The sequence below is a fragment of the Pseudorca crassidens genome, chromosome 18, assembly GCF_039906515.1.
Source record: "Pseudorca crassidens isolate mPseCra1 chromosome 18, mPseCra1.hap1, whole genome shotgun sequence".
Classification (NCBI taxonomy): Eukaryota; Metazoa; Chordata; class Mammalia; order Artiodactyla; family Delphinidae; genus Pseudorca; species Pseudorca crassidens.
In genome coordinates, this window is record NC_090313.1 from 57,198,438 (window position 1) to 57,221,184 (window position 22,747).

At 45.8% G+C, this 22,747-nt stretch overlaps 1 protein-coding gene across 8 annotated transcripts in view; it reads right to left on the reverse strand.

Annotated features, from left to right (window-relative positions):
• Positions 1–22,747, reverse strand: part of ENOX1 (ecto-NOX disulfide-thiol exchanger 1) — a 604,516-nt gene that overhangs the window by 131,670 nt on the left and 450,099 nt on the right. For all 8 annotated transcript variants that reach the window (XM_067713986.1, XM_067713985.1, XM_067713979.1 and 5 more), the window contains 2 exons: positions 19,406–19,639; positions 8,795–9,007 (listed from right to left, as the gene is read on the reverse strand). In XM_067713986.1, coding sequence (XP_067570087.1) covers positions 8,795–9,007; positions 19,406–19,639 — 447 coding nt within the window. The remainder of the gene's footprint in view (positions 1–8,794; positions 9,008–19,405; positions 19,640–22,747) is intronic.

The following is a 22,747-nucleotide window of genomic DNA, read 5'->3' on the forward strand; positions in this document are numbered from 1 at the left end:
GTCATATACTTAGCAAGTGGTGAAGCTGGGGATGGAAAATAGCATCTGTGCAACTTCAAATCGTGCATTGATACCCATGTGTATATGCATTTGTACTATGGGCCGAAGTCTTACGAACACTGTGGAGCACACCGCCGTGCCAGACCTTGCACTAGGCACTGGGGACAAAAAGATCCAGAGACGCTGCTGGTCCTTGCAGCCCCGGTGAATCCCAGCATGAGAACTGCCAAGAGGGAGGCTGCGGAGAGCGCCAAGGCGGGCAGGAAAGGCTTTAACAACGGCTGGTCCAAAATGTTACGGTGACCAGCATTTTCTACTGCAAAGAAGACAAGTATTTGCGGCTGTGATGGGGCAGGAAGCTGCACTGAGCCCTTTCCAAAAGTGTTCTCGGGAACGTGAAAGACAGCAAGGAAGAATCCCAGGGTCTGCAAAGAGGGCCCCTGCTCACCTGTCTACCCGACTGCGACTGACTCCTTTCGGGGTACACGCTCAGCACACGCTTTCATCTAAAATCCGTGCTGTCCTACTTTTGCTGTTGAATAAAAGCCCCAGCAGGCGAAGCTTGAGGTGGGGCCGAGGGAGAGCTTTTAGGGGTCGAGGAGTCGCACAGGGTTTCTGGGGGCACGCGGGCGGGCAGGGAGGGTCATGCAGCCTGCATTTCTGAGGCCGCAGCTCCACCTCTAAGCAGCTGTGTGGCCTGCGAAAATCTCCACCTGTTTGAATCCCAAGGTCAAGGGGGGTCAGTCCTGAATAACCTTCCTACCTCTGTCATCCCATGGCACAGGGGTCTGCGAACTCTCTGTGAAGGAACAGACAGGATATATTTTTGGCTTTGCGGATCGCAAGGCTACCTGCTAGAGCAGGGGTCTGCACACCTAAGCAGTTTGTCTCCGTAAGTAGATGTTCTCTCACGTTGTCTGCGGCTACTCTGTCACGAGTCTCCCTGGACCGTGTTCTTTTGTTTGAGCACAAATACTAATCAGTACCTCTTTTTCAGTTGCACAGAGTCAAGAACACGTCGTATCTGCCTTCAAGAAACTTAAAACTTACAGTACTGCCCGGAGATTTAACCTCCACAGCCAGGCAGAGTCCGGACGGGCACGGAGAGTGTCCTCTGATCCTCTGTTCAATGATCAGCTCCGGACTTACTGACATCCCGGCAGGTACTTGTTGTGTGCAGACATTCAGAGATGTTCAAGGGTCGAAGTTGTTGATACGATAAGGACAGCCGAATTTTCAGAGTGGGAAGAGAACCTAGGGGACTGTCTGGTCAAACCCTTTCATCGCAGAGATGAGAAAACGAAGACTTAAGGAGCTTCAAGGCCTTTCCTAAAGTCACCTGGCTAATTTATGGTCAAGCTGGGCTCACAACTCTCCACTGTCGGCTTTTTTCGAGATCTAAGATGAGGTTGATGCCACTTCCTATCATAAATGCACAAAACAAATCTGCATGATAGTTCTAACCTTCCCAGTCTCCAGGTTAAAATAACATCCATGACAGTGCTCTAATACTTCTGCAAAATTCTCAACTAAAGTATATTCTATGTATTTCACTTTTAAGGAGAATGGTATATCAGATCAAAGCCAGTTAGGATCACGGTTTACCCCCCAAACCAACATTTAGAATGTGTTTCACAGTTATTAGGTTCCAGCTCAATTTCCAATACGACTTTCATTTCCACCTGTGACACGGGATCAACAACCCGTATTTGTATACTGAGGTGCTTACAAGAACGTCGCCTGAACGTGGGGCAGGGAGGCGGGGGAAGAGAACAGCAAACGGTCTCTGTCTCTGCTTAGCCTAAAATCTTGCTGGAGGAAAAAACCAAAACCCCAAACCTGATGCTTAAAAGAATCATCAAATGCCCAAGTAGACAGTGCCGACAAGCGCTACAGAAGGGAGGAGAAAGGGAGGTGGTTATGCGTAGGACAGACAGAAAAGATTCATGGAGGAGGTGTGATAGGAGCTTCGGTTCTGGCCTGGGGAGGAGGGGAAGTGCTTCAGACAAGGGATGGGGAGGAAGTACGAGTGTGGAGGGGGGATAGAGGGTCGTGCTAGAGGCAAAGACTTTGTTTTCTGACCAGGTAGCAGCTCTTATATTCAGTGTGATGTCAGCACACTCTTCACACCCACCTGTAAACTATAAACTTATACTTATCCTCCTCTGATTCTTTTCATTTTTCATAAACACAACGCACACAGAGAAAGAGAACTGTCCAAGGAGCCAAGAGTCCTGGGTTCTAATGTGCCCATAAATTGCTAAATGACAGGGGCCTATCAGGGCTGCTCTTGGAAACTCAGTTTCCTCCTCTATAAAATGAGGGGGCTTGGGCCAATGAGGGTCTGAGGTCCCCTCCAGCTCTGACACTCAACAATTTCTAGTTTTCCATCCTGCTAATACTTATGGCACATAATCTTTTTTTTTTTTTTGTGGTACGCGGGCCTCTCACTGTTGTGGCCTCTCCCGCTGCGGAGCACAGGCTCCGGACGCGCAGGCTCAGCGGCCATGGCTCACGGGCCCAGCCGCTCCGCGGCATGTGGGATCTTCCCGGACCGGAGCACGAACCCGTGTCCCCTGCATCGGCAGGCGGACTCTCAACCACTGCGCCACCAGGAAAGCCCCACATAATCTTAAATTAATATTACTAAGTCCTTCTCCATCACCTTCTGCTTCTCGTTTGCCTCTTCCCCACTTTGCTCCCTTCCCTCTCTCCTCTCTTACCAGGAAGCGTGCTGGGAAATTACCAGAGTGGGACGATCATGGAGGATTTAAATTTTCATCAGATGTGTGTGTGTTGTAACAAGGCATGGACAATTGATCAACCTGGCATGCACATTAATAATTGAGTGTTGTGGAACATGTTTCCTCAACTTTATAAACAGCTCTTCTCTGAGCTTTGAAATGACAAGCTTTGCTCATAACTGAAAACCTGAATGTGGGCAGGCCTATGGGGAGTTCCTCTGACGTATAAATGTTTAAAAAGCAAGGAAGATCACAACCTGAAAGTCTCTCAGTTGGGAAACTTGGGGGAGTTTCTGCCCAACGGATAGGCTGAGAGGTGACATAAAGATGAGATAAGGATGATATGAGAATAAAATGACATAAGGATGAGATGATTCACCTGTACTGAACTTTTTTTTCCTTTCTTTATATATAGTGAATGAGATCTATCCAGCTGGCCCAGAAAGGAAGGGAAAGCCCTAGGTGCCCCACCAGTTTAAAGGATGCTCTCATCTAACATCTTTGAAAACTGCACATCCATTGTCACAGGTGAAAAACGATCCAAAGTAGAAGTGAATGGATGCCATACTTCCCAAACTCTTGGTTGGGTTTAGTTGCTGCCCTTTGACACTTTATGCCAAGGTTCAGATGGCAACAATGCCTATTTGATTATATTTACATAGCCCATCCTGGGGTGAAGGCCAGAGATAGGAAGAAGGTTAGAACTTAAACAAATGTTGGCAGAACTGAACACCAACAAAGCTAGAAGGTAACTCCTAGCCTTTGATGTAGACCTTGAAATAAATCTCAACCTTTAAATTATTCATGGCTCTTGGGTTTTTTTTCCCTTTTGAACACATGCTATTTGTTCAAATATGAAAGCAAGGCTAAGCAAGGCAAGGAGATATGTGCATTTAATCCATTTTAATGGACTAACATGCACTGGAATTTCCCTTCTCCTGGTCAACCAGTTGGCTATTTCCAACAAAATCTATATAGGGACCCACGCTTTTACTGCGCTTGGAGCTTTGTAATGTACCAGAATTTGCCTGGAAGTTGTTCCTGTGGGCCCTCTCTTCAAGACACCAGGCCAGCCCCACTTGCTGTAATAAACTAGTTCAACAATAGACCTGCTTCCAAACCGCCTATGAACGACTCCCTGAAACTTGACTTTCCAATGGAGAGGCTGCCATGGAATTCTAGGAGCGTAACACTGACATTGTGGGGATCTTTTATGTGGGAGGGAGTAACTGTCAAATAACCAGGAAATTTCCAGCCACTCTGGAGAAGGAGAGCTGAGATGTCATTCCCGAATCCCAGTGCTTTACAATCCGAATCTAATTCTAAAAGAGAAAGCCAAATGGGATTCCTGTGGTGTTTGCCAGAAATATGAAAGCTGATAAGTGGGGGGATGACTGGTTCTACTTTTGGAAAATACGGCAAGTACGTCGACTGCTGTGGACTTCCGCAGCTATTATTTTAGAGGTAGCTCCGTGTATGGACACCAAACTCACCCTGAAGCCATCTGGGGAAGCAGAAAATGCGGTGGAGACGAACAAACATAACTCCACCAGACATGACGTGAGATATATTTCAAAATTCAAAGGATGGGGAAATGTACACACACCTACCAGGCTAGTCAGGTTACTGCTAATATTTTTATGGTGAATTTCACATTAGAATTTGGTTCCCCTTTGCATCTGGGGAATTGTCGTCTTTGTAAAAGCACATAAAAACGAATGGAAACTTCTGCGATGGCTCAGTGAGCTCCCGCAATGCCCCCGTTCTACGTCACAGGCTTAACTCCAGCTGAGGCTCACACTGAAAGTACCTGCCATCTGCAAGTCCTCCTGAAGGGTCCCGGCTACTGAGGACTCACACGAGGGCCCCTCAGGCCCTCTGTGGCTGGGGCGCGCACCCCTTGCACAGCTCTGGGGGCTGTCAAGTTCAGCTGGGGTTTTCACAATCCCTGTTGGTATCTGCTGGCTGCTGAAATACTTCCCAGAATCAAATTACAGGGTTAAGCGGGTGCGGGGGGTGGGGAATCTCTCAAACAGTAATAGGGAGATGGGGAAGGTACAGGTTGTCAGACAGTGACAACTGGGGAGATGTCAACATGAACTTCTGTGTTTATTCTTCTACCCCAACTCTCCTAACATCCTCTAGCCTGTTACCAAGTGTCTGGTAAAATACAGCAGTTTCCAACAAGAGCACAGCTGGTGAGCTCTTTCTTCAACTTGTTCGATTACACATGCAAGGTGAAACTCCGTTACCCACAGACAGTGCTAACACCGATGCCAAACTGTTCTACAAGGTTCCTGGAAACTTCTGAGCTTACTGTTTCAGCCTTCCTTCCTGCCTTCCTTCCAACGTACTCATTCATTCACTCACTCATCCACCAAGTATTTGCTGCGTATTTCCACGTTCCAGGCACTTGATATATACTGATGACTAGGAGAGTCGTGTCCTTTCCTTTGTGACATTTATTATAATAAACCAAAACCAGAGAATTCATTAAGTCATACCCATTTGGAGAAGTGCCCTGAGGAACCTGATGAGATGCAGGAATGGGGAGCCTGCTGGGAGAGGATGGATCAGGAAGGCCTCTCTGAAAGGGTGGCCTTACAGCCAAGACCTAAAGGATGAGAGGGATGGAAGCATGCAGAGTACAGGGAAGAGCACAGCAGACAGAGGGAACAGATATGCAAAGGCTCGTAGGTGGGAGGTAGCTTTAACGGGCTCGGCAGGAAAAAGGCCAGTGGAGATGATGCCTCATGAGGTGAGGGAGAGCTGACGTTGAAGAGGCAAGCACGGAGAGCTTGAGGCCCGGGAGGATGAATGTTATTGTAAGTGCAGTGGGAATCTACTCAAGGGATTTAAGTGGGGAAGACGTGCTCTGACTTATGTCAGACAATGTGTGAAAAACAGATTGAGCTGGAGGAAAGGTGGAAAGGGAGGAAGTACACATGGCAGAAACTGCAAAATGTCTCTCTGTAGCCATTCTCCCCTCCTTCCTAACTCGGAAAACTCCAGTTTTATTGTGGAGAGCAATGGGCCCAGTCAAAAAAGTATATTTCCCATTTTCCTTGTAGCTCGGCATGGCCACGTGTAATAATTCTGCAAAGCAAGACATAAGTTGAAGTCTACTGAGGATCTTTGGGCAAATTTGCTTTCCTGCTCTAAAGGTGCAACCCCTTCCTCTTCCTTTCTTCCTCTCCTTTTTCTTATGTGATTCCAGCTTGTAAAAACAAGATGTGATGGCAGGAGCAACAGCAGCCCTCTTAGACAACTATCTAAGAAGGTTAATATTGATAGTATCACAGAAACCTCAGGCCTGACAGCCTTAAACCACTGAATCAGTGCCAACAAATCTGGGTTTCACTGGGTATAAAAAGAAAATGCTCCATTTGTTAAGATAAAGTTTGCTTGGGTTTTCTATTACTTACAAGTGGACACCATATTTCACTGACATAACAGGCTCTTATCATCGTTCAGGCAGCCTGCACTTGAATGGTGGCAGTGAAAATGAATAAAAGTGGGTCAATTTTGAATGCTGAAACAATGGGATTTCCTGCTGTCCTACATGTGGGCTTTGGTGGTGGGGGATGGTGGGTGTGAAAATTACTTACAGGATTTTGGTCTGAGAATTTATTAAAATGGGAAGGAAAAAACCAAAGGAGGACAGGTTTGAAGGCTAAAAGCAAGAATTTAAATTTTGATGTTTTACAGGTGAGGTACCTTAGTGTTATCTATGACAGTAATCTCCATTCTTGCGGTTTCCATGAGGTGGGATCTTCCTCCAAAATTCCTGGCCCTGCTCTAGTCCTTCATTCTCTTCTTTTTCAGGGAGCAAGTGAACCAGCCTGCCTGTACAGGGTACAGTGGGCCCTTGAACAACGCAGGTTTGAACTGTGCAGGTCCATTTATGTATACTACCATACCGCATCATCCATGCTTGGTTGAATCTGCGGATATGAAACTGGGGACAGGGAGGGCCGACTGTAAAGTTATACTCAGATTTTTCATCCTGCAGAGGGTCCAAGCCCCTAACCCCTGTGTGATGTTCGAGGGTCACCTGTACTCATTCCCGCCTGCTTCTCCACGTGTGATGTGGTACATACGGATACAGGCTCCACAGGAAGAAGCCTGTGGTCCTCGGAGCTGCCTGTGGCTGGATGCTCAACCCCCCAGGTCCAGCATCAGGAAGCCCGTCATCGCTGCAGATCTCAACCCCATTATCCAGTTCAGCTTTTATCAGGAGTAAAACACTGACGTTTGTATCCCCACGTGCTGGACTTCTTTGTCTATCGCTCGTTGGTCTTACACTTAGGTTGGCTTCTACCTGTATAACATTAGACACATCCCATTCTTTCAGCCGCATGATGGGGGGCTTGTTTTTAACAAGTGCTTCTTTCAACGGGTATCGTAAGAAAAAAACAAAATCCCTCTCCTATTCTAATGTGTGGCTGCCTTCCTATCTTCCTTGTGAGAGTCAAGGATTGAGTCTTCCCTGCCCAGTGGGACTGTACGCCGCACAGGAATAAGGATTTATTTCAAACTGATGCTAGTGAGCAAAAGGTAATCAGTGATCATTCTACTGTTCAGGCAGTTCGCTTCTTGCCATAACTTTGCAGGAACTGTATTATTAGAATGGTGTGGCCTTTCCCTCTCTCCCTTTTCTCTGCTACCAATCCACCCTACCCCACCTACTAATCAATTCTCTGCTTCCCTCCTTTAAAAGGTGGTCTGGGTGTTAGTGGACTTTAGCCTAGCCCTAGTAACCCCAACTTCAGAACTGCTGGGCATACACAGTCGGGTAAAAGGTCATTGCCCGCCACCAGGGAATCTAGGTAAGGTGGTCTGACAGTAGTCTCTATGAGATACAGCAGTTCCGTTTTTCCTTTTTTTTCCTACAAAGACAGGGTGTCCCAGGTTGGTCTCATACTGGATATTTGGTCACTTATCAGAGTTTATGTTTGGGAGTTTCCTCACGTGACATTTTACACTGTGGCAAAAATGGTCTTTTGAAAACAAAGTCATATAAAACACATTTACAGTTAAGATGCTGGTTTTTCATCCCCTCCTCTCTTTCCATCCTAATGGATACATTATGGCTGGGGTTTACACTGATGAAAGAGGTGATGGGCGTTCTGGCACATGATGTCATTGAAAATAATACGTATTCTCAGAATGAATATGTAAATTGCATATGTTGCCATCCCGTGCGGGGTCCTGCACCTGGTGCGGAATGGAGCGCGGCACCGTTACAAGTGTCATTTAATAGCTTTTACCAAGCAAGGGGCACATGAGCAGCTGTGAGGCGTGATGCCACTGTGACATTAACTACAGACGCAGAGTGCCCGGAAAAAAATATATGTCCTTTGTTTTGAATAGAGCCCTGGGTAATTTCCCTAACTATTGTTCTATGAGAAAAAGCCCCGTTTACTCCCTTTCACCAATTTAGGATCTGGACGTGAAAAATCACCGGCATCCAGTGGTTCAGGCAATTTGCTTTCCAAATGAAAAAAAGGACAAAAAATAATACTGCAGAAAAATCTCTACTCCTGAGTTGCCGGTGTTGACAGCCAAGGCTCACCTCAAATAAAGGATCCTGAGGAGGAGTCTTTCTGACCTTCTTTCTAAACAGAGCCCAAGGACAATGCGTGACAGTGTATTCAGGGGCTGCTTCTACTCTCGGCACGGGGAGGACGTGCGGGTCTGGGTGTAGAGCCCGCAGGTGAGGGTGGCCACCCTGCAGGGGCGGTGTGAACTGCAGTGGGTCCAGCAGGCACCGAAGCAGCGTCTGTCTGCCCCGCCCTGGGGGCCAGGCGGGGTGTTCTGAGGAAAAGCTACAGAAATGCTGCTCACCTTGAGAAGTAAGCTCTCAGGGCGGGGTCCGTGTTCCTCCAAGTTGCCACAGGACATGAAATTGCTTATGAGGTTCTGCCATTCGATATGGAGTAAGATGGGAAATTATGGGACTACTTACCCCCAAATGAAAAAAAAAAAAAGAGTACATAAGAAAAGGCAACGTCGTGACAAAAGAGATGGCCCCCCAAAATCTTACTTACATTGAGTGAGGATCCCGGTTAAGGCATTTTTGAAATTCTCCTTGGCCTCCTCCATCTCCTGCTCATGGGTGGCTTTCTCGTTCATCAGCCGGCGGACATGGCTGTTGGCCGACTGCACCATGGAATAGAACTGGTTTGCGGACCGCCGGTTTACTTCCCCTCGCTCAATCCAGGACAGCAGCACTGTGATGGCCTCTGAAAACTTGCTATCGTCTGGAAATGCAAAACCACCAAGTCCAAATCACGCCCAGGAAAGATTCTGGTTTTCACTTTGGTTCCTCTCTAAAGGCAAAGCACGGTCCATCCTAATGGATATGTTTTCAGAACTTGACCTCGTGAGCTTTCCTGTGACTAATGGCTCCATCATCACTTAGCTTGTCTTCCCACATCTAGCTCCACAGCACTGCACAACCACCCAAGAAACAAAGGGGTGGTTCACCGTCTCAATGAGCTCAGTTTTAGAAGATCTGTTCTGGGCATCCTTTGAAATACGGTACAACTGCACTCTTCCACCAAACCCAGATTTCTCCTTCTTAAGACTGGCTCGAAAAACTGTTATTCACCTATCTGGCCTCCAGTTGATTTCTTTATTCTTTCACCAGAAATAGCATACAGTGATATTAGTTTTCTGACTTAGAATCTGCTGAGTTATTGTCAAGATGTGGATGGCAGATTAAATTACTTTTAAAAGTGGTTGTGATGTGAGATATTGTTCCCAAGGTGGTAGTAGGAATAGGTCAATTCTTATACTACTGCAGTTCAAAACTAATTTCACTTTAGGTTTAATAGAACATATTTGATTAGGCTGAAAACTAGAATATTTCCTTGTTTTCAACAAAAGAGGACCTGTTCCAGGGTGGTCAGTGTTTGCCTTGGAAGGCTACTGGAAACCCATTTGAACTTGGTTTGAGGGGTGTGTTGATGGGGGGAGGGGATGGGAGGTTCTGCCTGTAAATAAGTGATAAAGTTTACTTCAAAGAAACCAATATACTTGCCTGTTCGCAAATAGTTACTGGAATAGATCTGTGTTTTACGACTGACTTGAAGGTGGAGAAGAAGCAAGTTTGAAGGAGATTAAGTTAACTGGAAGTGGAAGCTGTATATCAGTTATTACAACGTTAATTGATCCCATTGCTGAAGGCTCACTGCGTATTTTCCAGACAAACTTGAGGAGACGAGCCTTTCATCCCTATTTTTTTACCCCCAAAAAGATGTGATTTAAGAGAAATATCCTAGAAACTAACACAACATTGTAAATTAACTATACTTCAATAAAAAGTTTTTAAAAAATCCTACATTTTCCAAGTAAACTGAGTAGAATCTGAGTTCTAAAACTAAGAAGCAAAATTAGACTAAAAGATTCAGATGCTTCTCACGCATTTGACAAATGCTAAGTGACTACCATGTTCCCTCTACTAGAGGGACAGCAGGGACATCCTTATACACTGTATGTGTATATTCCACTGTTTATATATTATTATATCTTGTGTGCATACGTATACACACACACATACATACACACTCTAGATGAACAGACAGAGGGTGGTTCACGTTTAGTAAAGGAATTTTATTTTATTTTATTTTACTCACCAGAGGTTTTACAATCAACCACCGCTGTTAGTATTTTACACACCATACAAAGTCTGCATTCGCGGAGTGCTTTGTGAATCTGGCCGAGCGCTGTGGGAACACCGTGAGTACCTTTTCTCCCAGAGGCCCCCTTTCAGACCAGGGCACTTCACTGCTGTGGCTGCTTCCTGCCCAGGAGGTACGTGCACTGAGTGAAGGCAGGGTCGCTTGACCCAGCGCCTGTGGATTCTCCAGGATGGAAATCCTGCTGTTGATGGGCCACCGTCCCGGGCCCTCTCCCGCCTGGGTGGTGCCAGCCTGGGCTTGGGGATCAAAGCTTTACTCCTGGGCAAACCTGCCCCTTCTGCCCTCACGCTTTGATCCGAGGAGATAAGTGGCCTGGGGAAGGCCCACAGGGCGGCCCGCACGTGAAAGACCCAAGTTTCCTTGCCAATTTCAACCAACCCGCAACTGAGCGCACACTTGTTCAGCGTCACAGCTGGTTTGCACAGTTTTGTTAACTCTGGAATTTCAGTCTGAGTTCAACCCTCAGTGAACTCCAGCTGCACGGGGTTCTTATTTCATGGACCAGAGCGGCTTGTATAAGATAGAATCCATCACACAACTTAACACTGCGTTCACCCCGTGGAGAGGCCCATAATTCAGCATTATGCTTGTGGGAGCCCCACTGCGACCCTTACAGTCAGAATAAATTCTGCCTCTCTCCCTCTCTCTGCGTCTCTGCAGATATGTGTTAGGAGAATGGGCCTCCGAAAAGACGCAGAAATCAACCTAATGCTTATAAGAAATCTTTTCTTTTTTTTTGTCCCCCTCTTAAAAAATAACAACAACAGAAAAGAGAACTCTGACTTCATGAACCATATTTCCCCCTTGCTGTGACTTGCATCTCTATGTAACACAGAGAAAAATCCTAGATGTTTTCATTATGGGGCTTCCAAGGAGAGAGAGAGCGAGCAACGGGGTCCCATCTTTCTTTCACCCTCGCAGGGGCGCAGTTTTTTCTTCTCTTGCTTGTGGTTACGCAGTCCATAAATACCCTAATTTACTGTCAGGAAGAACACACTTAAATTTTAAAAATGCATGTTTCCTTGAATGACCTAAGAGCCAATTTTTATCGTTCTTCACTCTTAGACCTAAAGCATAAGTTCACCAGATCAGAGCTAATTGATAGTTTTCAGAAAGAGAGACAGCAATTTTAGGATTAAGCAACTGAAAATACACAGCTGAAAAAGTAAGTAGGCAAGAGACTTTCTAACATTGTAACAAGTAATAGTAGGCAGAATTCCATTTTCTCAGTATATATGAATAAAATAAAATATACATTATATACTGTATATATCTCATATATACATATATATATCGCTTAGTACATGGTTTTGAAAACTCCCAATTTCATCCTCGTTTCTGAACTTTCTGAGGCGGGCTGGTGGATGACTGATGTACTGACGTTCAAATTAACTGTGAAAACATTAGCTAACGAATGACTGGTTAAGTCTAGTCGATGTCTGTTGCCATGTAAGACGTGACTTTATATTAAATGAAGACGAAGCGAGCAGCTCCCCCTGAACGGCTACAGGAGGGTGTTGGGAGCGGTCATTTTCAATACCCAAATGAAAATTCAATTCTGGATTCAGGGGAAAGATCACAGAGAAAACAGAAAACAATATAAACTAATTTAAACAGGATTTAGATTGCGGCACTCTTAAAGCTATTCATGCGGAAATAAATTAACACGGCTCATAAAAATCACATCAAAGACGCACTTATAAAAATTCCAAATACTTTCTGTGAACATGCGTGGGTTCAACTCTGAACGTGGGTGCCCTTCAGAAACTAGAATGTGCAGACATGCCTTCTCCACACAAAGAATTGGGAAAATTGGCATATTTTGGAGTGACTATGGACCATTTGCTCATTAAAAATTGCCCAATGTTTTCTATTCAGCGTCTTCACAATGTCACACCTGGGCTACTGCAACTGTTTGCTCCATGGCCTCCCTTGAGCTGCAGTTTCCCCTTCAATCCGTTCGCCATTCCTTTGTCACACTCCTCTTTGTTAAGGACCATGGCCTTGTCTCCCTGCTTTGGCATGTACTCTGCACTCATCCTAGGGGCCCCGGAACTCCTGGTCTACCCGGCTAACTGTTAATGCTTCCCTCAAGAGTCAGCCTAAGTGCCTTTCATAAAGGAAGCTTTTCTGCAACCCTAACATGAATTCGGTGTCCCTTTGCTACATTTCCACAATTCCCTACCTATCCTGCTATGAAAACATTAGTCACTCTATACAGTAATCATTGGTTCCTGTATCCACTGGCCTTCCAGTTCTGAGGGGTCAACGTGAGAAGAAAACTTCCAAAACATATTTCAGTCTTCTGCTCACTCTGAGTTTTTCCCTTCGTAGTTTCTTTCATTATACTCTATTTCTAATAGATCTGCAGTGCATTAGTGCTGGAAAGTTACAGCAAATCCAGTGGTCAAAAGTTGGGAAATACCAGTTGATAATAAACATTTTAATTTCAGGTTGAAGAGTGTTTTCACATTGTCTACCAGAGATAAATGTTCTCACGGCACTTAAGCTGGCTGGTCCTTTCATCCTCCAGGCCTCCGAGGTTATTCCCATAAGCAATGAAAGTTAAGAGAGATATCAGATAATTACACAGAAGCAGAGCTTTCCACAGTAAGCTAATCAGCTTATCCAATGACTTAAAAATCTTTTTGAAAGTTTTTTTTTTTTTTTTTTTAAATTCTGGAAGGTAATAACCCTTACATTTAGCTTTGAATTTAGCTTTTTAATTCTGGGAAGGTGATAACCTTTGTATTCAGCTTCGTGAGGACTAAATAATATTATAATGATGATCACACTTCAGTATCTGAATCCATACCTATCTTATTTCATTTCTCGTCACCTCCCTCCCTACCCCTCTTCTCCACGTTTACTGAGCACGGGGCACGTAGGAGGCATTCTAAAAATTGCACGTGGCAAACATCTTTGCTAGTCAAAAACCACAAGCGTGAGCCTCGTTTGGGGGGCTTATCAAAAACGTAGCCTTACCCTCCTCAGGCCTCCAGACTCAGAATCTGCATCCTAGTCCAAGCGTTTCATATGCACATTGAAACTGGAGAAGCACTAGAAGAAATCACTCAATAAAAGCCAGGGAAACTGGTGAGGAGCTCACCTAAGTTAAAAGATAATGAAAACCTGAAATGGAAAGTCGCATCTGAGAGAGTGGCGAATACTGAAAGGCTCTGACGTGATTCTCATGAGCTTTGTGAATCCCTGTCCCCAAACCCTCCACCCCCATTTAAAGAAGAGCTGCTTAAACGTCAGTCATCTTCATCCCAGAAAAAAATGTGAAAAAAAATGTCAAAGTCTTGGAAATGGGCACAGAGACTGCAGATCCTTTCGATGGAATGCTCGGCTAGAGGGTCCTCTCCACCGGCCTCTGGCATTATCTGATTTTCCAGGGATGTGAATCTCTAATTGTTATTGACTAGGCTATTTTACAACTCTTTAGGGACAGAAGACAAATTGTGAAAAGGCATAACAATGCAAATAATTCTTCTCTGTAACAATGTAAATGAATTTTTGTCCAGAAGAAAATATGTCTTTACAAAGCAAACTCTCTTTTGAACCAGTTTTAACATCTTACTCATTCTCTCATTAATTAGTGAGTTAAGTAAAATCACTGATACAGGCTCATTTTGTATTTCTTCTCCCTCTTTGGGTGCACAGGGAGATCTGGCCCTGAATTTCAGAACAATAAGTGTGACAAGAGCCAGGCCATGAGCCCTGAATATGAAAACTGAAGTGGGTTGGAGTAGCCTGATTTCTGGTGGGTCTAGAAAGGAATGACAGGAAGGGAGATTCCATGTTTGAACAAAACGTCTCGAGAATGAGGGTACAAAGGAAGACATTCTACAACACTTTTCTTTCCACAGAAATGGGGACAGACACAGACACACAGACACACACACACACAGACACACACACACACACAGAATGAATGGCATGTCTATACAGCTGTCCCTGACTTCTAGCCTCTATGATAGGTGGAAATAACTTATAGTGTACAGCCACATACTGATTCAGGTAGAATGGACATTCCAGGACGGCACTGCTACGACGACATTCCCAAAATTTCACTATGTGTACCTAAAACTTAGACATCCCTAAACAAATCTCCATTCTCTGGCTGCTCAATTAACCATCAAGAGGGGTGGGACCTCACCTAGCCTTCAAATCACTGATAGTGTGAAAGGCTACATAAATGTTAATACTTCCCCCTTTACCCTCGACATACCTACAAGTTCACTTACACACACACAGACACACACACACACACACACACAATCTCTCCAACAATTTAGTACCTGTGAAAATGAGAAAATTCAGCGGGGACAACATAAACATGCACTGATTATTCCTGCTTTTGGATCAGATAAAGTGTTTCTAGTTGAAATGGTCTATCTTGCCTTGTGAAGGTCAGTAACGTCCAAGGACGTGATTCTCAAACAGGTTCCTGTGCTTCATATTTCCTCTGCCCTGAGAAGGAAGCCTGGCTTCTAGCTAATGGAACTTCGACTTGGCTCAGAGCATTATTGATTTTTTTAGTTTCTCAGAACCATAAATATTGACAACCATCTCAGCAAGATGCTGGCAACCACTTCCGCGGTTTCTCCCTCTGGCAGGCTGATCGGGGGCCATTCTGTATGCACATCAGAGACTAGTCCTCAGAAATTACAAATGCTGATCGCAGGAAGACTGTATCCTGGATGACATATCAGGGAATCCCAAGGACAATGCTTGCAAAGCTTTGTCAAAACTTCACCTGATTCAGAGAGAAACTCGTCATTCATCATATAATGAAAGATTATGTGAAGCTTTCCAAAGGGGGAAAAAGTACACAAGAACTTTTAAATGCTCTTGCCAGGAGAAATCCCCAGTGAATCAGGAGATCATCTTTCCTCACTGTCTAATCAATCTCTCCCTTCCACAGTCCAAACAGGGGGCTCCTCCAGGGGTGGATGGTCTGTGTTAGACAAAGAGAAATTCATTATCTCATCTGCCTGGTGCTACTGTTTCCAATAAAGTGTAATTATGGTGGTATTGAGCTGCTTCTCACTTTCTCAAAGCCGTGCTACAAACTTTGGATCTGTGAGCAGTTACTTCCCAGTCAGTCTTCACTAAGTTGAACTGTCTCGGAACAATGTCTATTTAATCAGCAGGGTGCCCGCTAATTTTCTTTTTTAGAATTTGTATGAACCATAATGGACACTGGGTGCTCAGTGCCTCAGACGCTACACCATTACAACTCAGAAGACCCAGGGACCACTGGATCGGGGCTACCGGGCCCCAGAAAGTCACCCCTCTCTCACCCCACCTCTGCCAGGCTGGGTTGCCTACCACTCCCGGGCTAGCGCGCTGCACTTCCCACGCATAATAGTGGGAAGAGCTTTGTAATTGCCTCTGTCACTCAAGAAACCTAAACTACACCTAAACTCTGTGAGGCAGGGGCTTTGTGTGCTGCTTCCCTGGCATCACAGTGTCAGGGATATGGCCAAGAGCTCAGCGAATACTTGTGGAGTGAGTGGAATGATGGCCGAGGGCACACCGCACTTCCCTACACTTCCCATCATGCCTGGTAGCACTGCTGGCCGGAAATGCAACACGCTCATAGCTCCAAACAGCTAAGAAAGAGAGACAGGAATTAATTTACTGAGCATCTACTGTATGCATAGTTTTACCACCGGGCAGGATATGGAGGTCCTTGTCGGTTATAGTAAAGACTTGGCCAGTACAGATTTTGCTGGATAAAGCTGATTTTCCACAAGAAAATTGTAAGGCTAAACGAGTATGGTGTAAAATGGGGGAAAAAAATGCTTGTAATAAACCTGAGATAGCAAGATTTCTCAGAGGAGGAAAAAAAGTCAAATCCAATTAGGTATGTTCAGATTGTATTTCCATTTCCTTTCTGATCCGGGCTTTTTTTTACCGGAGGTCTTGATGGCGTTTTACATCCCCACATCAAGGAAATCATCTTCAGGGAAACAGTGTCCCCGGCTCCTGCTGTCTGGCTCTGCAGCGTTATCAGGAGCAAGGAGTGGATTTCCTCTCAGAGGCAGCCAATTTCCTAAGCAATTAAATGCTGTTTATACTCCAAACTCTGTGCTTGGGTTGAAATTGTCATGCTTGATATTACCTGACTGTTGCCTAAGATGTCGCCCCATCTAGCTCATTTTACTGTAACTGCCATCTATTAAAATTTCCAATCTGTTCTCTCCTCAAGGGATCACACAGTACTTGGCAAAAGTACGGCTTTTAAATTCTTCAAATTATACTCATCTATATAAATATACAGTTTTGAAACGGCACGGTTTGCAAATGACTTTACCAAACTGACTTCCCAATCTGCTATCCTTTAACAGGAAAGGCAATGCTGTGGAACTCTTACACGCAAAGACACTTCTGTGCTGGTTTCTTAAAAAGAACCTAACATAGATGCCAAACTTTCCTGAAACTCCTCCACGGGGTCATGGCGCCAAGGTGCTAGTTTTTGTCACTTCTAGGTGTGGACACGATCGAATACAGTTTAGCTGACGTAGCTCATTAGGTGAGGTGATACTACACAATGTACTGGATATTAAAGAAAAAATTATTTGTTCCAAAATCAACATTCCTGCTTGAGAATGTTGCTCTTTCTCATTCTGCCCACTCCTTATGGATTCTAGTCTGAATGGAAAAGTGAGGATGTCTGCATGTGCATTTTACGTGCTTTTTATTAAAGGGACAGCCACAGCCTATGATGGTAAGACACGCCTTCTCGGAGCAGCAGAGCATATGCCAAGGGCATCAGTGAGAGGTGCTCTATGGTTACGTCAACTAAAGAAGGATCTACAAGGATCAGGTCATTAGCCACTGCAGTCGCTGACCTTCAACACACCCTGAAAGGAATTCAGGGCAGAGAAAAGGAATGCGGCACTCCGTGCTCTGGGGAAACTGGAAGAACAGGCTTCCACATGGGTAGATATTTTCAGAAAAAACTTTTATGAACCCAAATTCTTGCATCTTCCCATACTTAGAAAAGTACTAAAGCCATTAACTAAGATATCTGTTCCTTGTGACTAGCAGCATCCTTCTCCTGTGTGCTTGGGTACAGGCACCCCCTTCACCAAAATCACATATATACTGACTTCCTCCGTTACCTCTTTGGAAAATTTCCTCAGAGCTGAGAGGCTGTCCCCTGAGCTAGAGTCCTCAATAAGACACTGAATAAACTCAACTCACAGCTCTTACAATGTGAGGTTTTTTTTTTTTTTTTCCCCAAGTCAATAGTTTCAGTGGCAACTGCATCTGATTAGGGGCTCCCAAGGCTGGAGCAGGGGATGGGGGCTAGAAGCAGAAGTCTTTTTTTTTTTTTTTTTAAATGGCTTTTTTTTTTTTTTTTTTTTTGTGCGGTACGCGGGCCTCTCCCGTTGCGGAGCACAGGCTCTGGATGCGCAGGCTCAGTGGCCATGGCTCACGGGCCCAGCCGCTCCGCGGCGTGTGGGATCTTCCCAGACCGGGGCATGAACCCGTGTCCCCTGCATCGGCAGGCAGATTCTCAACCACTGCGCCACCAGGGAAGCCCTTAAATGCTTTTTTAAAGAAACAGAATGTCAACTTCCAATCTTCCTAAAATAGGTTTCAGGCAGCTTTTCATATTTCCTTTAGTGAAAACATCCAATCCACTTTAAACACTGCCAGCTATGCTCTAAAACACTCCAAGGATCAATCGCATCTCTCCTCTCCTAAAGACTTCTCCATTGTTTATGGAATAAAACCCAAATCCGGTGGCAGCCCGAGGGCCTTCACCATCTGGCCTCAGGTTGCTTTCCCAGCTTCACCTTCGCTCTGTTCCCCCGAGGAGGCGACTTGCCTTTCTCCGCCTGTGCCCAATTCCCCTCTGCCTCCTTCTGTCTTTACTCTTTGAGCTCCAGCCTCTGACAAGAATGTCTTTAGGCCCTTTCTTCTCCTGGGGAGACAAATCTTGTTTATCCTGCAAGGTTCAAGTTCTGCCTCCTCTGTGAAGACTTTCTTGACACTGTCATCAACACCACTCACACTTGTCCGTGAGTTCCCAAAGCATGTTGCTCATATGTTGGTTGACAATCACGTCATTGGCTTTGTATTACAGTTCATCGTGGCCAGCGACCATGACCTGTTTTTTCATCGAAACCTGACACGCCCAACAGACTGAGGAGGGTGTGACCATCACTTGCCTGTAAGTGCACCCATGTTGCTGGAGTCAAACAACTCTGCTCAATAATGGATCAGAACTGACACACATGTCATCCTAACTTCCAAATCTGGCCTCTCCCCAGTCATCTGTAGTTCACTGTGGCAGGTACTAAAGCCTCCGTCTCTCTGTCTTTATGCCCCAGGGCCTCAAACCCGGGAGAGGAGCACAGAAAACAGTCAAAGAAATGACACGTGCCCACTTCTAGTTCTAATTCTTCCATAGACGTTAGGAGGGTCCCTTCCCCTCCATCTCTAAAGACAGGGAGCCTATTCTACATTTCTCTTCTGTTCTGCACGGGCCCCAGCACGGTTGCAGACAAGCCTTGTGTGTGTGTGGGGGGGGGGGGGCTTTGTTAAGAGGCCAGCAGAGGTGCAAACTACAGACCTGGAGGAGCCCCGGGACCTGCCCGCCTGCAGGAGGAGGCACTGGTTCATTCAACAGGGGTAGGAAGTCAGATGGTGGCCTGCTACGGGGCTAGTGCGGAGGGCTCTTCTGCCCCCCTCTGCTTGAGTTTGATTGATATAGACACACACATTCAGGGAGGAGGCAGGGGAGAGAGCTGGGCAGGGGCACGGCTCTGTCCAGGCAGCAGGAGGAAGCCCGGGGGACCCCGGTCCCATGAACTCAGCACGCGAAGGGACAGGAGAAACACCTGGGCCCGGCCCTTGGGGATCACTCTGTTTCCCTGGCGGCGGGCCATGGCCGGCGGGGTGGCGGAGGAAGCAAACGCGCGCAGCTCCTACCTTTCAGCTTCTCGGCCAAGAGCGCGGCCTCGTGCTCTGAGTAGTGCATGATGGGCGGCGGCGAGGGCGGCCGCAGCCGGTCCTCCTCCAGCTTGCGCCGGTGCCGCTCCTCGCGGGCGCGCATCCTCTGCTTGCACTCCCACTCGTAGAAGTCGTCCCGGGCCTGGGCGAAGTCCACGTGCAGCCGGCCTGAGTCCTTTTTGTCCGTGCTAGACCCTAAGCGCATCCGGTAACCTGAAACCAGTGGGAAGGCGGGTCACATCACACTGTCACAACACTGTCACGCACGACTGTCACAGTCGGGGCCAGGCCCTCAAGGCGCGCCAGGGGAGCGCTCACTGATTTCTTCTTCCCTTACAAAAGACATCCTTCCCATAGGAGGTGGGAAGCTGTTACCCTCCGAGGCCATCCGGAAGCGGAAGCACGGCCCAAGGTACGCCTATTATAGATGTGGGGATAAACGCTCCAGTGGGAGGGGTCTTCAAGCCAATGTTGCCAAGAGGATGATCTCAAGAACCAGGGCACTTATCCTAACTCCTTCTTCCTTCTGGCTTCCAGGAAGATCAGAAAAATATTGGGCATGTAGCTTTTTCCCCCCTCCGTTTTTTATGGCCTCAATTTTATATTTTCAATTTACTGTAACTCTGTTGCAATAAGCCCTCTTACTTTTATTTGTTAGAAAGAGGTGGAGTGCGAGTTCATAAATATTATCTATGATGTTTAAAAAGATCTACAAAGTAAATTCCGTGACACCTCACTCACAGGCTATTGCTTCATTCTCCTAGAAAACGCTGCTTGCTCCATTCTCTCTCGGCAGCTGCAAAAGCCACAATTACCAAGGCAATTTTGCAATACTGTTTTATTTCCACTTATCCTCTGGGGCACACAGGAGAATATTTTACCTTCAATCAAGAGGCCTCACCGCGGCCTTCCTTACAGCCCCTCCAGCACCTCATCTGGCACGCAGCACTGCGCAAATTGTCCAATGCAATCTTTGAAGGCCACAGGAGCCCGTGTGAGAGCCCAGAGCTAGACCAAAAAAATGGGCCTGGAAGTCCTTGGGGGATTTACTGTGAGCTACACAACTTATAAAGATTATAAGCAGAAACTTGATCTGAGAAATCAACACAAACAGAACTGAAACCAGGCCGCCAGACTAACTTCAAGGGAAGGAGGTTTGGCTTTGAGGTTGCTCTTCAGTTTGGGGTACTCAGATTTTTAAAAACATAAATTCAGGTCCCAGCAGGATCCCTGCTGTCAGGGGCTGCCAGAAGAGAGAGCAAAATAAGCACTTTTGCTGTGCAGGGACTTTGCAAATGAGACACCACTGTGAAATGCTAGGCTGCACTGCACTGATGCTCGGGACCTTGTGGTAGATTTCAATGGATTATTTTAGCATTTGGGGTTGAAACTCAGCTGAAAAATCCCAGGAGAGGCTGGCTTCTCCCCAGTAGGGTACTTCACACCTTTGAAAAGTTACAAATGTGAAACAGATCTCAAGTCTGATTCCTGTTATGACCTTCTCACTCCCAGGTTTAAAAGGTATTGTCTCTCTAAAACTGGGAAGACATAACAATACCTATCAAAAACGCAAACATCTCAAGAGGGAGGGGATTTGGGGATGTAGGCACACGTATAGCTGATTCACTTTGTGATACAGCAGAAACTAGCACACCATTGTAAAGCAATTATACCCCAATAAAGATGTTAGAAAATAAATTTTGAAAGAAGTGTTCACAAGCAAAAAGAAAAAAAAAAAGCAAACATCTGATCACAGAGGAGCAGAATTAATGCTAGAGCAGAGTATATTTTTGTTGTGGGCTGTGGAAATTTAACAAATCAGCAGGCCGTGGTGATATATACATAACAGCTGAGCAGGCAGAATGGCCTGGCCAGCTGTCCCAACTGGCCAAGCAACTTTCCCCTGGTCATGTCCAGAGCATCACTTTTCAGACATTTCTGGTTCCAAAAATCACCCTCTCTTTCATCACAACACCATCATTAAGGCCTTAAAAGAGCCCGTGATGAGGCTGAGTCTAAAATTAGCTTGGCCCTCAAATGTGATTGTGGTCCTAAAATTAGGCCATCCAGCTGGGCTAGGGCTTGCGGGAGCTCTTACGTAAGAGCAGGCAGCCTGCCTTCCTTCCTGCCCCTCCCAGTCAGCCTTTCAGATCTTCCCAGGACCATGCTGCAACCTTGCCGGGGCAGCCCAGGCAGAGCTGGGAGACCCCTGTGTACTCAGGCAGGTCGGATGGAGGTGAGGCCTTTGCTGTGGGATGCCAAGGGGTAGTCAGGCAGGGGCCTGGGTCAGAGCTTGAAAAAAATACAGCATCAAGGCATAAATCTGAAACTTTCATGTGCCTAAATATGGAACTGTTCATCTTTTGGCAATGTACTATGAGTTTTCTGATTGGGTCTAAACATTATGTTATGTCAGTGTTGAAAAACACCTTTGATTTACTGTAGCCCTTTCATTTAATCAGGTGGGGGTAAAGTCATAGTTGTATTGGTGGAGCTGTGATTAGAACCCAAATTCCCAGGGCAGGATTCCTTCTCTATCATCATCAGGATATCTGTGTTAAAAACAACCACTTACTGAATGGTTCCCATGTGGCACGTGCCCTGCTAGGCACTTAATATCCCTTATTTTGATTCATTCCGCATAACAATCCGATGAGGTAGCACTATTACTATCTCGATTTTGCAGAAGAGAAAAGAGAGGCTCAGAGAGAGGTTATCTTGCCGGAGACATGTGAAAGCCAGTGCCACACACTCAATAGAATCCCCAGTTGTCTAATAGATTACTCTGATGCTGTCGTTCAAGACTTTGTGAGAGAGCTGAGTGTTGTATTTTTATTTGATGTTTTATCGTCCACCTCCATTCTGGAATACTTTCAGGCTTTCTTTTCCACTGTCAGGTTTTATTGGAATAAGGGTTTTAAAGTTCTCTAGGTCACTATCTAGCTCAGGAAAGTCTCTTCAGTGTTGAAATAACCCCAGGGCTTCTGGGGTTTGCAAGACAATTTTATGGTCATCGGGGCTGACTGCAGAGTTAGGTAAACCTGGTAGTAATGTTCAGATTTTTTTTCCCCTCTTCTTTTCCCACTTTTCCCCACTAGCTTTGCCTCTGGAAGAGGGAAGTGATGTGCAGAGTGACAGACTGAAATATGCAGATGGAGACAGAGAGGGAATGGCAGTGAGTTAAATCTAAAAAGACATCCTTCCAAAGCTACATTTCAATACCAGCTCTGCGATGCTTAGATTTGGCAAAGGCCTTGCTGACAGGCTCCATACATTTGCTCCAACACCCATAGGGTGGAAGGCAGCAGGAGGCTTAATTTC